This window comes from Vitis vinifera, chromosome 17, assembly GCF_030704535.1.
Source record: "Vitis vinifera cultivar Pinot Noir 40024 chromosome 17, ASM3070453v1".
NCBI classification, from domain to species: domain Eukaryota; kingdom Viridiplantae; phylum Streptophyta; class Magnoliopsida; order Vitales; family Vitaceae; genus Vitis; species Vitis vinifera.
Window position 1 is genome coordinate 6,822,331 of NC_081821.1, and position 19,013 is coordinate 6,841,343.

The 19,013-nt window shown below is 35.7% G+C and overlaps 2 protein-coding genes across 4 annotated transcripts; both read right to left on the minus strand.

Moving 5' to 3' along the window:
• Nucleotides 1-335: 335 nt before the first annotated feature.
• On the minus strand, nucleotides 336-18,044 carry LOC132252843 (probable serine/threonine-protein kinase PBL11). Of its 3 annotated transcripts, none has more exons than XM_059734225.1 (6): nucleotides 17,591-18,044; nucleotides 2,899-3,209; nucleotides 2,672-2,807; nucleotides 2,325-2,461; nucleotides 2,001-2,124; nucleotides 336-1,018 (listed from the first exon to the last, which is right to left on the minus strand). In XM_059734225.1, the coding sequence occupies exons 2-6, from the start codon at nucleotides 2,956-2,958 to the stop codon at nucleotides 558-560; spliced, it is 918 nt and encodes a 305-aa protein (XP_059590208.1). In that variant the 5' UTR covers nucleotides 2,959-3,209; nucleotides 17,591-18,044; the 3' UTR covers nucleotides 336-557. The 3 variants fall into 3 exon arrangements, with proteins under 3 accessions (XP_059590208.1, XP_059590210.1, XP_059590209.1); XM_059734227.1 differs by lacking the exon at nucleotides 17,591-18,044 and adding an exon at nucleotides 5,067-5,159; XM_059734226.1 differs by lacking the exon at nucleotides 17,591-18,044 and adding an exon at nucleotides 3,380-5,060.
• Nucleotides 5,658-6,083, minus strand: LOC104882405 (uncharacterized). The gene has a single exon (XM_010665566.1). It carries the CDS (start codon nucleotides 6,081-6,083, stop codon nucleotides 5,658-5,660), a length of 426 nt encoding a protein of 141 aa, XP_010663868.1.
• Nucleotides 18,045-19,013: the final 969 nt, after the last annotated feature.

Consider the following 19,013-nt stretch of genomic DNA (forward strand, 5'->3'; position numbering starts at 1 on the left):
TTTTGGGTCTATATAAATCATCCTTATTATGAGGAACATCTCATAATAAATATCATATTCTTTTGTTACCCTATGATATCCCAAAATATAATTTTAAAACTTCTTTGAAACCTTACCTTTAGCTTAGCTCAGATTAGAAAATCTCTTCAAGTCTTGGATGAGGTGTGACAATTTCTCCAAAGCAATTTTAAGGAATTGCCTATTATGAAATTAGGAAAAATTCCTTGACAAACAACAGCAATCTGTCTCCATATATACTTTATTTTCCATGGGATGAAGGAATAACTGAAGCAACTTGCATTTTCACTTTCTTGGACTGGTGGGTAATTTCTGGATCAGCCTCAAAATGAGATTTTCACCTCGTATATTTCTTTTTCTTGACATCACCACCTTGTCTGTGATACTCAGATACCGGCCATATCTATATGACCAAAAAATGCTAAGCTGGCAAGCTTGGCGAAAGGGAATTTCCTATACAAAACTATTAGATAAAAAATAACGAAAATAATTAAAGATTTGACATTGAATTCCTAGCCTGATACAAAATTTTCTCTCCCTCATCCTAGCTGTTGGGGAGGCTGAGGAGAATGGGCAGGTGATGGGGATTCTGCGGGGGATTGAGGATGAGGTGAAGGGTTACTGCTTCCCACCGTGGACCTGCCAACAGGACTAGGTGCTGATTGCTGCGCAGATTGGGATGGTCCTGCAGTGTCTGTGGCAGCCAAGATCCGTTCAAGAATTTTCACAACTTCACTCATTGTTGGCCGATTTTTGGCATGACAGACACACTGTAGTGCCAGAGTTGAAGCAATATAAGCACCGGTTTTTGGGTACCCACCCTCCATCCTGCTATCCATAATTCGATAAAACATTTTCTTGTCATTCAAGTAGGGTCTTGCCCAGCTTACTAATTTCTCTTCGGCACGAGGTTTTGTCTTATCTATTGCACGCCGTCCTGACAGTATTTCGAGCAACACAACCCCAAAGCTGTAGATGTCGCACCTGGTCGATAGATGACCTGTTCAATAAGGGAAGATCGATTCAATGAAAAACCAAGCTTTAAAATGAAACTTTTACAAAACAAAGATGAAGCTTCTGCAAACAATTGAAGTAGCACCATAAATTATACTAAAGTTTTTAACTGATAATTTCCCATGAAATATTTAATGGTTCGGGGGTGGTCAAATTATAGGAATGATTGGATTAACTCAAAATGACTGGAATGTCAAACAATTTCATACCAGTGCACTATACCATAGAAAATACTGTAGAATTTGTATCAGTCAAGAAGCAATTTTTCGCAAACCTTGGTGCATGTTCCACCAACTTTACTGATCTGAATAACCGTTTGAAGTTGCAGTAGTTTTACTGAATAATGAGATGGCTCAATGTGTATTTATTCCTGATATGAATTCTGGTCCAAAAGAATTGTCGATAGGCTTCTTGTAAATGATTAAAATAAAACACTCGGTCCTAATGACAACTACTAGAAAAAATCTTCAGAATTTGATTCAATTAATTTAAAAAAATCTGTTAGCACAATTCAAATGACTTGAAACCTTTTACATTCACAAAAGGATACACATCAGTAAGTACACAGACCAAGAGAAGAAAAGGATTTGCAAAAATATCGATGACCATTTCTATGGGTTGTCAAGTGGGTAAGAGTTGTCCCAATCTGGAGAAAGTTATATAACAGTGGGGTGGTTATCCATTGACCTTAACATTAAAAAAATGCACAACAAAAAATCAGATTGATGATTGGTTAACACTATATGACTAGACTACCTAGATAACAGGAGTCTAATAGCACTGGAAATTATATGAAATTATGAATCAGAGCTTCGAGAGACCATATCAGTAAGTGCAGTAATCATTGGAAAACTATTATCTAACAGCATTAGATCCAAATCAAAAGCCAATAAGGAAGTTCAGATAGCAAAATATCCATAAACATAAAGCAATGCAAACAGAACAAGTTATTGATAAGGCAAAAAAACCTGTAGCTATGTATTCAGGTGCAGCATAGCCCTGTGTTCCAAACACTTGAGTGGAAACATGAGTCCGATCACCAGTTGGTCCTTCCTTTGCCAATCCAAAGTCTGATAGCTTCGCATTGAACTCCTAAATCCATTAGAAAAAATGTGTTGCACATGCCAAATCTGGATCTTATGTATAAGGTACAAAGTTAAAAGGACAGAAAAACATGCTATGTTGACTTCTAATTTTTTGTAAATAACCAATTCACGTTTAACAAACTCATGTCAGCTTGCCTTCTTGAGTTCATCTGCTCACTATACCAAACAGGTTTTAATTCAGCTTACCGAATCCAACAAAATATTTGAAGCTTTGAAATCACGGTAGATTATTTCTGGCTGGGAGTTATGCAGGACGGCAAGCCCTCGAGCAGCCCCCACAGCAACCTTAATCCTTGTTTCCCAAGAAAGTGGTGGGACTGTTCCTGAAAATAAGACACAACAAAATAATGAACACCAATACCCTGCAGGATTAAAACCAGAAATCTCATGATATCCACACAATAACTTGGTCAGTTGTTTCCAAATTATGGAAACGGGGTTACAGCAAAATAGAAGCTTACATGCACAAAGTAACAATAGAAGTAAAAGAGAACTGTGATTCAATGAATATGTTAGGAATAATGTTGACTTACTTCTAAACAGATGATTCTCCAAGCTGCCTCTGGCCATGAATTCATAGACCAAAAGCCGGTCCTCCCCTTCTAAGCAGTACCCAAGTAGCTTGACGAGGTTTGGATGTTGCAGCTGGCCGAGAAAATTAACTTCAGCCTGCAATCAATTGTTGTTAGTTAGTCAGCAGAGCCAAAAATTAGAAGATGAAAAAAATAAATAAGTGTTATTGATGATGGATGAAACCTACTAGCCACTCTTTGTGACCCTGGAAACCTGCAGGTATGAGCTTCTTGACAGCAACAACCATAGCAGATCCAGGCCTTGCAGCACCAAGAGTATCAGCATCTATGCAGCCTTTGTAAACAAAACCAAAACCTCCTTCGCCGAGAAGACTTTCCAGATGGAAATTGTTGGTGGCAGATTTGAGCTCACTAAATGAGAAGGCTTTCAAATTTGATGAAGATAAAATTTCAACTTCAGATCTTGAAGTAGGGCAACTTCTAGCTTTGGGTTTTTTGCAGTCACGATGGCCTTTTTCATTGGGAGATTTGTAGGCCCCTGAAAGAGAATAAGAATGTGACTGGTCCAACATTTGAACTAAAATCATGTTCAGAACATGACAAAAACCAGATGTAGTCACTGGAAGAGGAGAAGAATACAGATGGTCTCCTATATAACATGAACACAAACACAAGTGTCATTAAGTTGTAAAAATGAATGACTATTACTTGTGATCACCACTGGAAGAATACAGCTGATCTCTCCATACAAATAGTGCCTCCAAGTCTAAAGGGCAAACACCACTGCTGCAAGCTCCAAATCATGTACTGGATAATTCTGCTCATACTGCTTTAATTGTCTTGAGGCATAAGCTACCACCTTGCCTTATTGCATTAGCACACACCCTAGCCCCACTACAGAAGCATCACAATAAACTGTAAACAACTCTCCACTAATACGAGCAGTTAACACTGGGGCAGTGGTCAATTTCCGCTTTAACTCCTGGAAAGCATTCTCACACTCCTCCTTCCATTCAAACTTCACTCCTTTTCTAGTCAACCGAGTCATTGGAGTTGCAATCCTAGAGAAGTCTTCCACAAACCTCCTATAATATCTAGCCAACCCCAAGAAACTTCTAACCTTAAATACATTAGTAGGCCTTTGTCACTCCTGCACAGCTTCCACCTTGGAACGGTCCATTGCTATTCCTACCTTAGAAACCACATAGCCTAAGAAATTCACTTCAGTAAGCCAAACCTCACTTTTGTCCAACTTCCCATACAACTGATGTCTTCTTAAAGTTCTAAGGGTGGTCACCAAATGTTGCTTATGCTCCTCCAAACTCCTTGAGTAAATCAAGAAGTCATCCACAAAGACAATCACAAATTGATCCAAGTACGAAATATTCTATTCATTAAATCCATGAAAATAGCGGGGGCATTAGTTACTTCAAAAGGCATGACTAAGAATTCATAATGCCCATATCTCGTTTTAAAAGCGGTTTTAGGAACATCTTCTTCCTTAACCCTCAATTGATGATACCTAGTTTTCAAGTCAATCTTACTAAAATACTTCGCACCCTTCAACTGATCAAACAAGTCATCTATCCTTGGAAGATGATACTTATTCTTCACAGTAACTCTATTCAACTTCCTATAGTCAATACACAACCTCAAGGTGCCATCCTTCTTCTTCACAAACAACACCGAGGCTCCCCATGGCAATGTACTCGGACGAATAAAATCCTTACTCAACAATTCCTCCAACTGAGTTTTCAACTCCTTCAACTCAAGAGGCGCCATCCTATAGGGGGATACTGAAATAGGATCCGTTCCTAGGTAGACTTCAATAGAGAAATCAAACTCTCTATGTGGTGGTAAACCTGGTAACTCATTTGGGAATACATCCTGTAACTTTCTCACCACTGAAATTTCTGTAATGTCCTTTTGGGCTTTCTCCTTACTATGAAGGCAAGTTAGGAAATTTATTGATCCCTTCCTCAACACGTACTGATAATACAGATCGGACTGCGAAAAAGGCAAACTAACACACTTCCCTCCAACAAAGCAAACCTCAAATCCATCTGGTAGACAAAATATTATCCTACGGTGATGACAATCAATAAGCGCTCTATACACCATCAACCAATCCATTCCCAAAATAACATCATACCCAATCATGTCCAAAATCCTCAAATCCACCTTAAGTGTTCTATCCGCCAAAGTAATAACACACCCCTTGCATATTCTATCAACTCTAGAATTCGTACCCATAGGAGACTCGATAAGTAACAGATTTCCTACTCTTTCCGTTTTCAACCTCAATGCATTAGCACAAGATGCAGAAATGAAAGAATGAGTTGCACCATTATCAAACAAAACATGTACTCAAAAGTACCATATACCAAAATCATACCTTCCACCAAAAGGGAGTCATCCTCTAGCTCTGTTGGGGTCAAGGCAAAACCTCTTCCTACCACCTGCCTTCCCTTACCTCTAGCATTCGACCGCTAAGAAGAACAGGTCTGACCACTCATGGTAGTTGTCCTGGCTCCCTGCGCTGCTGGGGGTAAATGTGGCGTCTAGTAGTAAGACAATTAAAATTGAGGGGGTTAGAAAGGCACTACCGACTGCTGCTGAGAACCTCCCTGAGACTGAGGTTGAGTCTGCTGTGCGCCCCGCAATAGGCAAGCCCTCCATAAGTGGTCTCCCGTTCCACAACCATAACATACTCTAGCAGTAGCCGCCCTCTGAGCACTCTGCTCACCTCTTGCATAGAACGAAGAATGCCCCTCAAACTGCTGACTCCTCTGCCTCTGCTGCGAGCCCTGGGATCTCCTTTGGGAACTTTCCCCCATTCTTAGTTTCACTTTTCTATTCCCCTTTGCTCCCGAATTTGGTTGGTTTCCTCAATGTCCTGCTCCACCAACAAAGCCCTCTTAACCAACTCAGAATAGTCCCTTATTGTCAGTGGGACTAATCTATTTCGAATGGCAGGCCTCAACCCCTACTGGAACCTCCTAGCCTTTTCTCCTTCCTCATTGATCATCCCCAAGGCGAATCTGGACAATTCCGAAAAGCGTGACTCGTACTCCAGCATCGACATAGTTCCTTGGATGAGGTGCTCAAACTCCATCATCTTGGCATGCTTAGCCACCTCTCCAAAATACTTGCCTAGGAAGATTCTCTCAAATTCCTCCCAGGTCATCACTTCTGTGTCGTACACTATTTTCATTGATTCCCACCAGAAATCAACTTTGTCAACAAGCATGTATGCCGCCAAACTTACCCTCCTTTCCTCAGGTGTGTCCAATCCTACCAGAATTCTTTTAATCCTCCTCAACCAATGCTCAACTGCTTCCGCATTGGGCTCTCCATTAAAAGATGGAGGTTGTATCACCATGAATCTCTTCATCGCCTCCATCTGGCTCATTACTGGCCTCTCAGAGCGGCTCCTCCTATGCAAGTGATCTGAATCCTCTTAGCCCTGGGTACCTCCAGACCTCTTGGAACCCTGACCTCTCATCAACTGGGCAATCTCTCTCAACTCCCTTCTTACTTCTCAAAGTTCTTCTCTTACTGACTCCAACTCCTCATCTCTCTCAAATCTTCCTCTTCTGGTCCTTCCCGCCATTTCAAATTGAACAAGCCCTAATTCAACCACACTTCCAAGGTGAGCAAAACAAATTCATATGTAACCATTTAGCAACTTCAACAATTATCAAAACTTTCACTTTCACACAATCTCACACAATCTCAAACAAGGTTTTTCAAACATCAAGAATCAACAATTAAATAATTCAATTAATAATCAGCTCGTTAGCTAACACATACAGAAAATCATAACATAACAAAACATAACAATACACACAAACACGCACAAACACCGACCCTAAGGTATTATTGCAACCTTGGCTCTGATACCACGCTATCACGACCCAAATTCCGGGCAACCCAAAATTTGGCCCATGACCCCAGGTCAAAGGTTTGACCCTAAGGGTTTCTCCTATTCCTCGCTGGCAGTCAACTAAAACACTCTGAATTTTTTTTTTCTACACATACATCACACTAGAGTTCTCACCAACTAACAATATCCCAAACACTACTCAAAAGCAACAAGATATATTAATTATCATTACAGTCCAAAAACAAAAGTTCATAGTTAAACAACTTAATCAAATTAGAGTCTCATTACAAATCCATAGTTTGCAGTTTACTAAAACAAGTCCCAATACCACAAACACAATAAATACAATACGCTTCACTAGACCGCTCCAGGAGCATCCTGAAGTCCTCCCTACCCCACATGTGGATCCTTAGGAGTGATATTTGCATCTAAAAAGATGTAAAAAGGAAGGGGTGAGCATTCCACATTGCTCAGTAAGGTGCCTAACACCCAAGGGATAATGGGGATTACTAAGTTTCAAAGAACACAAAGAAGCATTTCAACAACATTGATCAAGCCACATACATTAATCTCTATAATTATACACAATTCCACAATATTCAATAATTAAATGAAATGCATATGAACGTGTGACACTCAATCATACAATGCACTGTCATTCTCGGGCTTTCACCGAATGATATGCGTCCGCACCCAAATACACTCCCCATTTGGAGTCTTCCCGTGGTAAACTTTTGGATCTTTCACTCTAAGAATCTCTTTCCCTTCTTAATTCGCCTCACATAGGCTTTTACTTTTCATCACTATTTCATTTTTTCTTTTTTCTTTTTTCCATTTCATACACTTTTCACAATTTTTATCCTTTCTTCACACAACCATGATGCAAATGAATGTCATGAGGTTAATTACTCTCATTCATATATCACCAATATCATTGGAATTACAATCACGCCACAAATCCCAAAATCTTCCAACAATTTCAACATTCTCAATAATCCAATAAAATAAATTTTCCACAATAAAATTATTGAAAGTAATCCAACAAATTCTAAAAAATTCGCATATCAATAAATTTGAAATTATACCACAATTTCGGAATTTCCCAAAATTCTAATAATTTCCAATATTCGAAAATAATAAATTTTCCACAATAAAATTTTCGAAAATATTCCAACAAATTCTCAAAAATTTACATATTAATAAATTTGAAATTATACCACAATTTCGGAATTTTCCAACAATTCCAATAATTTTTAACAACCCAAAACAATTATGTATTAACCAAAAAGAAATTCCCGAAATTACAAAAATTCCTATAGCACTAATATTACCTACTTAACTCATAATAACAAGATTTATAATTTTTTTCTAAGGAAAAACGCATTTAATTAAAATTTTAGGGTTAGGTTCCCCTACCAAAAATCTAAGAATCCGACCGTTAAAATCATGACAGGCCACCGTAGAATCATTCCTCTCGTCGAGTAGAACACCTCCTCAAATTTTCAGGCAAAACGAATGTCGTTCAGCCGTCCAAATGGCTGACCAAAGTTCCGGCGGGATGACTTCTCCCACAATCGCCGAGGCTCTCTCCCCCTTCTGCCACTTTTTAACTCCTTTCCTTTTTTCTTTTTTTCTTTTTTTTTAATTTAACTACCAACCACCACAAGCCCCCTTTCTTGGCTTTTAACCATCCACAGCTACGACCCAACTCCCAAAAGCCCATTTGAATTAATTTTCTTTTTCTTTTATTTCCATTTGCTTTATTTCATTTCCAATTCATTTCATTTTTCATTTTTTTTTACAACACACAAATTAATTTATTAAGCACCAACCCAAAAATTTAATTTTCTCAATTTTATTAATAAGCAATTTAATTTAATTTTTACTTAATTAATTCTAATTAATTTTAATTAATTCACTTTTTCATTTTCGTTTTCGTTTTTCATTTCTGGAAATTTTTAATTTCTAAAATCCTAAGAAATTTTCTACTATAAGGCTGACGTGGCACAAAATTTTCAACTCGCTTAGTTAACCAACAAAATAATTCGAATTTCGCCAATCAAAAATTAACACATGTTCCCCAAACACTTTTCTTTTTTACTTTTCAACCACCACTCAAAAGAAGACTTTTTAAACTAGAATTTCCAATGTGGCAAAAAAAAAACCCGGTCATTACACTATCTGTCACCTTGTTTCATATATCTAGCTGGATCAGGACAGATCATAATGAAGCACAAAGAGTAGAGAGGTCTTCTATCCTCTCAAAGATAAGAGATGAGAGAAGCAAAGACAAAGGGATAAGAAAAGAAAAGATGAGAGCAAATGAATGTTGTCTCCGTTTCTTGCTCAGACTTAGAGAGACACAAGGGTTTACGAATCCCATTCCTACCTGTCACCTCACTTCATATATCTAGCTGGATTAGAACGGATCAAAATGAAGCACCCTAAATCTGGAAAACCTACTTGATTTATTTTTGTCAAAGGCTTAAAGCCAACTTTTTCATTCTAAATAGAGCTTGTTTCCAATGAAGGATTGATCTTATTTTGCAAAGAGAGCAGGTAGGTTAAGATCTTAGTCCCAAAATTTACATGTCCATAATGCCAAATGTAAAGAAGGCAACAACTTATTAATGGAATATGCTACCAATCATGGCAGGAGAAAAGAGGATCAATAGTGCCTCTAAAGAGGGATGTATAAAATAATGCATATCATCCAACTTTTACAACAAAACAAATCACCTATTAAGACTGCCCTTTTTCTAGCATTCATTAATAACCATTTGGTACTTAAAGCTATGCTCTTGATCTTTAGCGCTCCCACCATTGCAGCTACATTGGCATTACCAATTCTAGTTAAGGCCATAGTCTTTCATCTATCTTCTAGTAGTCGTGCTTTGCGAATAAGATTTTTGGGCATGGTGTATATATATATATAAATGGAAACAGTTGAAGTAATATGAGTGTGACAAGAGCGATAGCAACAAGGAAAAAAAATTGAGCAACAGTTGGTATTTATAAAAGCATTGTTATAATGAAATGAAAAATAAAGGTAATGACGCAAAATCACAACCCATCTGGAACAGAATGGGGCAAGGCAAAACAATACCATACCTTGGCCCAAACCTAACCCCTAACCTACTTAGAGGCTATACCTAAATCCGTTCTATTAGAAGGAGGTCAAACCTAACACCACAAAAAATAAAATAAATAAATAAAACAGCCTTACTATCATCCTTAATTCTTAATTAGGTGGGCAAGTGACAAAATAAAAGGTAGGGAAGAGGTTAGACTAAGTACTTCTTGTTGGATACATACGAAATTAAATTGATCTTGAGAATCTTAAATATGATCCATGCTTAGCAAAATTGATTACAACATAAATGGTTAGTTTGATGACAGGGGATAAATTTACCATATGTGAAAGATAGAGGTTGACAATTCAACCCTTATCAACTGCTCATTTTACCTCAATCGGCTCCTATCTTAAGTTTTAGAACAATCTAAGCAACAAACCCAGCTTCCATATGGCGGCAGTCTGAAATTTAATATGACCGTAGCATAATTGTTCGAGGACTTAAGAACAACTCTTATCGTTAGTTACATGTTAAGCTATGGTATGCAAAAATAGAAGATCAAATCAAGAATTCATTTTCATAAGGGCACGGGGTGTCAATGGTGGGGAATGAATCTATAATAAATGTAGACGTGGGTGATGTGATCTAGGCTGTCTAGCTTAGTAAACCAAAGCCTACTCAACCATCAGACAAAAGGGTACATGTTTCCCATACAAAACTTAATTAAATTGTGCATGCTCACCAGCTATAAGAGAGCCCGATAAGCTAATTTTAGGTAGCAAGTTCACTCTAAGAAAAGTAGGACTACTTCCACGATTCCTTTCTGTTAATCCATCTCCGACAACCCTAAGTTTCTAAAGTATTTGCAGGATTATCCCCAAGTTTCAGCTACCATTATCATCTCCATTCTAAAAGCCTTTCACCCATCTATTCAGTCCCATACTCCAATGCGAAACCTAACTATTTTGCCAATGATCTGTTCCAAGTTGTCACAACATTGCATCTTCTTTGTCCTCAAAGTTTATTAGGGCATCAAAACTTCAGTTTTGTTGCCCTTTAACCTTTAATTTTCTTTAACAGCAGCTTGAATTTTTTGCATTTCCAACTCTTCAATGGGTATTCGATACCAACTGTCATGGACAAACATGACCATTATACTTAACTTAAATGACAAAAAACTATAGAAGATCAATTTTTTTACCTCAAAAACTTAGGTTAAATTCTCAGAGGATATCTTCATGGAACTATCACAAACCTTGCCATTAATAATAATGCGATAACCACATAGTCCCAAAATAATCCTTTGTTAGTCACCTGGATACTTATTTCATCAAACCCAACAATAATCTTTCCTAACAACCATTTGCTAGTGCATCAGGAATTTGGAATAATCCAAAGAAGCACTATCATATATCACCAAACAAGTAAGGCCAAGAAATTTCAATTTGATATTAAATTAGTTAAATAAAGGGAGGGAAATAAGATAGTGTACGATTATTATAATGGTTGGCTCATTTATTGTTCCACGATTTTGAATGATGTACAACAACCTCACTTTCTTTGATCATCAAGGTATACAAGATGCTCATACTTGCCTTGTATCTATGAATCAAGGGCTTGGAATAGAGCTTGGTAGGTGGATCAATTGAATATGGAAGAACCTCTAGGTCTTGATATTGGTGTTCATGAATTTTAGAAAGAATAAACATGTGTCAATCTCATTGCATGTTATTAAAGATGCAAATTATTCCTAACCCTATATCTGAAAATCTAGCTCTAAAAATTACAATAGGATGCTAAGTTCGTAAAAGTTTTAGGCATATATCAAGGAATTACAAGAAGAAAATTTATTGTTGTTACTTACAAGTGAGACATGCATGTCATCTCTAGATATATCCTATAGCCTTTGAGCAAAATGCCAAGATTAGTCCAAACAAGCAACAATTTGTTTCTTTTAGCCTTCATACCTTCATGACCTCTTGTTTTTTACCCACACATGTTAGAGCTTCCAACCAAACAATATGTAAGGGTGTTAAAAGGTGCGGCTTGATTGGGTTTTGAAGGAAAAATTAGTTGAACTGACATAGTTTATATGTAAAATTTCTAGTCTAAAATATAATGAATGCATTTAGAAACTAATTTGACCATAATCTAATAACAATAAATTCTTTTAATAGTGTACAAAGCATATATAATGATAAATATTAAAAAACTCATCTAACATTGAACGATTATAAATCACAAGAGATAGAAGTCTTGAAATGTCAATTTTTGGTTCCATTTTTATTAGTTAGGAAACAAAGAAACTAAAAACCAAACCAATAAACTCGATCTTCAAAATTCTCAAACCAAACTAACCTTTATAATTGTTGAAAATAGAACTAATTTAAAAACCAACCAATAATGTCAATTTTCAAAATCCTCAAACCGGACTGACCTTTATAGTTGTTGAAAAACGGAATTGATTTAATCTGTTTTAATTGGGTTAGATTGATTTTTTATTGGTTTTCACTTACACCCCTAACTATATGACTCCTATGAAACATAATCTTAGCCCAATTCAACCTTGTGCATTGTTTTTCTTTTTCTTTTTTCTTTTTTTTTGTTAATAAGTAGACCGAAAATGTATTAAAACCTATAAAAAAAAAAATGATGCACCAGAGTATATGGGACAGATACAAGAGTGCCAAAAGTCCTAATTCAACCAAGTGCATGTATGATCAAATTTTTATTACTTAAGAAAATAATCTTTTTTTCTATTAATAAGTTAGTTGACGATAAGTGTTGTTCATTTTGACTCGTTTAGTGTGTTCCACAGCTTGCTAGAGCATTGATGGTTGGCAATAAATGTGTATGCTCTATCAAGTTGGAATCTGATGGAAGTTTTAAAAAAAATGCAACACTAATCTCATAGTTTAGGCCTTTAAATAGAAATATGGCATTAATTAAGAAGAGAAATTCATGCTTGTTGCTGAAATGATTATATTTCACACTGTACTACCAATTGTTGCCACAGTAAATTGATTTATTTGTCAAAATGGATATAGAAGAAATGAAGAAAGAAAAAGATTCCTTCACATGGGGACCTTCAAAAACAATTTTTAAGCAACCACCCCTAGATATGCTCTAGGCAATCTACAAACTTTTAATTGAAAATTCCTCTATGGATTGAACATGTCCAGATGCATGGTATAGAATTCCCAATACTTTCCTTCATATACAATTATACCAAATTTCACGTGGTCATTCAATGTTGACTCAAAAAATAGGGAAATTTGACGCTAGCTTAATTCTCTATCATAATATGATTATTAAAGAAAAGTTCATTTCAATATTTCCACTTTAAAAAGTCTCTAATGAGCAATTTCAAAATGAAAGATTTGAGGTCCATGAAAGAGAGTATTGTGAGGATTTATCCCCTTTGGTCTCTCCAACCAATTCTAAGCACACACTAATATGCTAATAAAGTTACAATTCAAATTGTGTAAAACAAAAACAAGTCATCTACTAACTCAATTATATCAATAACTTGTTGGAAGTTCGGTCTTTATTCACTAGGATAGGTCCAACAATACCAAGCTCTTACAGGTATGTTGGATTCTTCATTATCTTCACGATATTCTTGACTCATGATTGTGGCATCTTGTGCTCCTCTACTTCCACTTCCATATGAACAATTATAGATGAGGATTGAATGCTCGGAAACATGGAGATTTATAATTGGTCGGTGTATGGTTTTAGTCACATCACTTGAATCTTGAAACTGAAATAAGCAGGGCTTCAATCTTCAAATCTTCTACTAAATCAAAGCAAATATCCATGTCTTGTGCTAGTAGTTGGGTGACATGACTTCTTCAACTCCTCTTCGAACTCTATTTTTAACTTTACTCCTCTCTAATCGAAGTGTCATAGAAACCACTAATAACCTTATATTTCATAAGCATAGTGGCACATTCAAGTAAATTATCATTTCATTTTACCACATCTCCTTTTAGGGGTTTTCCATCCCTGATTTTTTTTCTCATAATCAATTGGAGACCTCCTCACTATAGCAATTTTGCAACCTTGCCACAATTTTCTTACCACCAAATTGACCTTTTTGTTCTCAATAGCATTAATTTGAGGGTCACTGTAAAAGTGGACCACATGATCAAAGCCTTTAGGCTTTAGCCCATCACAACGAAGCATAGTTGTTAAAGCCACCCTTCAACATGCCTAGGCCAAATGGGTAGCGACTACCCACCTATGGCAACTTGCATACCAAGACACACACCTTGTCATAGAGGTGCACCTCATCTTTTCTCCTCTCAAGGAAAAGCAACCTGGTTTTAGCCCTAAAAAAAGTGAAAGCAAAAAAAATATCCTTTGGCCCTAAAAAGAACTCTTCGCTCGAGCATATTCCTTAGTTGCACTTTCACCTAGATCTTGATGATGATGGTGACAACAAACATATCAATTTGATGTAGGGGTTAGCAAACTTGGCCAGCCTTTTAACTTTTCTCCTTCCTGCATGTTTTTTGTCCCATTTTCTTGCAAAACTTGCACCACATCATCAATACACCTTAAAGTGATAGATTAACTAAATAGAACATTTTAAGGCTTAAAAATTGCACAACTCATGGTCAATAGGCAAGGTAATTTATGCATCTTTTTATGCCTATTAGATCTCAAGCGACCTTTGCACTTTGGCACCGCCTTTCACCTTCAGAACTATCAAACAAAGTCCACTTAGCCATTGGTCAAATGGAATAATAGTTTTTCTTATTATATTCTGCATACTTTACCAACTAAGAGATTCCAGTTAGCTAACATAGATAACAAATTTTTTTATAACTATTTAATTTTTTTATTGAAACCATCATTGTAATAAACTATTTTGGCAATAGTTATGTTATTTAACATGGTCAAATCCCAAAGAAAACCAGACCTTTCTCTATAACTCCTTTCCTCCGATTTTGTCTTCATATCTGATTATTATAAAGAAGGTAAGATACATTGCATTAGTACTCATATATCATGAAAATATTGATAAAGAGACTAACTTGGGTTGCCTATATTGGTTAAAATTTAATGATAACTACTTCATATTAATTTCATTCTTTGTTCAAAAAAATCTATTTAAATTATTGTATCTGTCGAATCTAAAGAATTGGACGGTAAAAGAATAAATTTCTTCCTTGATTTTTAATCTATACAAAAGACCCATATATATATATATACAAATATTCCTAGCACCAAAATAGGTACTTTCCTAACCTAATTACATCAAATCCCCTTAATTATGGGATTATCAAAATCTCTCCTTAATTACAATTATACAAATATGGCCTTCCTAATTCCTTTCTTCCACACAAACAACAAGAAACCTTTAAAGATCGACAATGAAGGCTAGCACTAAACTTTGAACTCGACATTGAAGGCCAAAGAAAATTCCTTCACAATTCCTAGATTTACGAGCCTGGGGCTCTAATACCAATTTGTTGTGCCGGTGGAAGTTTTGATACAAACAATGTTAATTCAAGAACATAAAGATAAAACGATCCACACAAAGGTACACGAGGTTTTAACATGGTTCGGCCAACCATGCCTACATCAATGGATGAGAGAGAATTATTTCACTATACCATAAAGAATATTACAAATGATAAAACCAGACACACCTATTAGGTTCCCAAAACATCTCATGTTTCCCCATTCCTTGTATTTACACCTTGAACCACGAGCCCCCTCGCTTCACCAGGTGTCCTATTCTTCCTCACATCTCCATCCACCCCATATAGTCTTTACAAGTTCATCTCCATCTCATAACCTTCTTCTCTCCTCACCCAGAATATTTATAGAAATATTCCTAATGATTTTCCTTATTCTATAAGGAAATCTAATATTACAATAACCAATGAATATTAGGAAATAACACAATATCCTTTACACAAAAGAAATCTATACTAATTGGGAATTTGAGACACTTTCCAACAATTTTCACCTTAAATCAAATTCCATTAAATTAATCTCCAATATCTCCAAGATACGCATTTTTGTATCACATTTGACAAAAGAACAATCGACTTCACCTTCAACACAAAAATTCCTTTTATCATCATCTTGTGTGCTCTATTCTCCTTGGCTCTTCCAAAAATCTTCAACCCAAGCTCTGACACCATGTAGAATCTAAAGAATTGGAAGGTAAAAGAATAAATTTCTTCATTGATTTTTAATTTGTACAGAGACCCATACATATATACAAATATTCCTAGCACCAAAATAGAACTTTCCTAACCTCATTACATCATATCCTCTTAATTACAGGAGTGTCTAAATCCTTCCTCAATTACAATATACAACTATGGCTTTCCTAATTTCATTCTTCTATGGTATCAATGAAAAAATTGCTAATAAAATAAATCTATAAACTTAACATTCCCTCTCCTCGGTATTAAGGCAATCCACAAGTGTTGACTTCTCTAGTGAATAGCATTGCATAGTTAGCAATATCTCTTGTTTGCCATATCAAAACATTCAAGTAGTGTTTGATTGCTTTGCCTTTTATTTTGTTTTTAAAAATAGGAAAAACATATTTATTTTTCATTTCATTTTCTTTGTATTTTTAGACGATGAAACAAGTTTATTATTCATGATCATTTTCCACTTAAAATCCTTAGACATTAAAAACATATTTAGACAAGGTACATGAAACCTTTTTTTTTTCTAATTGTTTTGTAGATGGGTAATGGCAGTGGCAACAGGGTGGTGGATGGAGGTGGTTGTGACAAATAGGTGGCAGTCATAAGGTGGTAGGATGGCTGAGGCAATAAGGTGCTTGTGCTTAGTGCTGTGTACAATGGGGTGATTGGAAGAGGTGGTGAGAGTAGTAAGTTGTGTAATTACATGGCACACAACAATTAGAAAACAAATTTTGGAAATTTTGGAAAAAAAAAAAAAAAAAGGAAATGACAATGCAACTAAGAAAAATCTTTGTTATTTTGTTTTGTTGTTCTTTAACTCCCAGATTTTATTCTTATATGAGAGAACCTAGTGAACTCAACAGTCCCATCTTTTTTTGCCTCTTTGCATCTACTTCGTTTGCTTGATCCAATTTCTTTTTCTCTCATCCACCCACTTGCTTTGCTTCTGCAAATTCTTGACTTTTATTAGATGGCCATATTGAATTAAGTCAACTCAAATCTTAGGATCTCCATCTGATTCCCATTAATACTCAAAATGTCTTTTCCCCCATAGAAGTACCAATCTATAAGAGCAAGCAACTCCTTCTCCAACCATCACACTGTTGAAAGTTTACAATTGTGTACCCATATTGCAAATGTTGCCGGATTGTAGACAAATTCAAATTTTTTCCTTTTAAATTGGTTGTCCTCTTCCTTGACCTTTTATGACCATCAACATTCACAATGCCTTCACATCCAAAGGACATACTAATTTACCAGAGTATGACACCTTTTCTACCCATCTTATGATGAAAATTTATGGCTGCATATCACTATACCAGTATTTAAAATGCAGTCACGTCGGAAACACATTCAATCCAATACCATTTTTGGTTTGATCATGCAGCCGTTAAAATAAGGGAGGAGGTAGAAGTAATGACCAAAGTAACAATGTTCATTCCCACACATTAGCCAAATTGACGTCTTTATTTTCTAAAAACCCATTGAAGCATCTCGCTGGGAATGTTCGTGAGTTGGCCCACTACAGTTCATTCCCAGTTATGCCCAAAGCGAACACTACTTCCTAATGCGAAGCAATGCCCCTCCCATCTTATACAAGATATAGGGGTTTTTTTCCAAACAAAAAGCCACCAAGAATAGCAAGTAAAAAATGGAAGAACAAAGGACCATAGGTCAATCAACCACACAACACAAGATGTACATCGAAACCCCTTCTAATTAAAGGAAAAACCATCGATCTTTAACACCAAGAAAATATATAGCAACTGGAAAATACCTCCAAAGGGAGAAATCCACTTCTTGCAACTCAAAGTCTTCCGAACTCATTTGGGGAAACACCAAAAATCTTTCCAGAGTAGAAAAAGGAAGGAAAAGCTGATTCTAATCTTCTATCTTCATCAAAAATAAAAACTTGTCTTCATCTGCCACTCACACTCATATCGTACTCCTACTTCCATTTTCTTCCCCCCTTACCTACCCATCCTCTTCGCCTTCCATTCATCTTATTCCTCTCTCCCACTTCAATTTTAACTAACCATCACAGCGGTCATGTTGCTCCCTCTCTTTTTCTCTCTCGAAATTAAACTAGAGAAAAAGAATGGAATGAACGGAAATGGGGAAGAGGAAGAACAGGAAGCAAAGAGATTAGGGTTAGAATCTGGGGGAAGATCGAAGATGAAGAGGAATTAGGTACAAGGAGAATAGAATGGTGTTGAAATATTATTCCCTTCTTAACGGGACCGGAGATTTGAAATGGTTCAAAACCTCCTACTTAAACTAGAGATCGGTTCAAAAACCCAAGCAGGTCGAAGCCCAAACACTGATAAGAAGTGGTATCGGGCCACCATATAGATGGGCCTAAACCCAACAATGAGATAAGACCATTGGAATTTGAAACAAGAACTGAAGCCCACGGTGAAAAACTAAGGTATGGATTCCTACCAAACTTCTAATTTCCAAGTAAGCCTAAGAAAAAATTGAAATATTTGGCTAATAGGGATGAGATAATTCCTAAATTGTGAATCCTAACCTTTTTCATATTTTTACTTAGAAAAGTAACTCATTTTTTTACATAAATGTTTTTTATTATTTTAAGTATTTACATGTTGATTTTCAAAGAAAACATTATTTTTTTAAAAATAAAAAAAAATGGCAAGAATATTTTTTTCTTGAAATGAGATCAAAAGAGATAGGGTTAAATTTCAATTTTTAGGTTTTCTCTAACCCTTTTAATCGAATAAGCTAAAAAAATTAGGCAATTCAACGAAGATATAAATAACGAAATCAAAATACAAAGAATCAAACTCCTAAAAAATAGGAGTCGGATATAAAAGAATAAAACCAAAGTACAAAATAATAAATACAAAGTAATGAGATCTAAATACACATGTGATACAATTGCTCTTTTCGGTACCTTTCAATGAAAATGACAATTTTAATACTATACAATAACATTAGTTAAAGAAAAAGTATATGTTCAACCCATATACTATGTTTAATAAAGGAGTCGTGTTTCATCTTTGACCGATGAATTCATTGAGTTTGTTTATGTAGTTGTGTCAAAATGAATCGATTGTTTGATGGACTCAAGATAATCATGTTTCATTCATATAAATTTATTAAATTTATATTTTAAAATAATAAAAATTATTCTAAATTATAAATATTATATAGTCAAAAAAGTTAAATAAATAAATAAA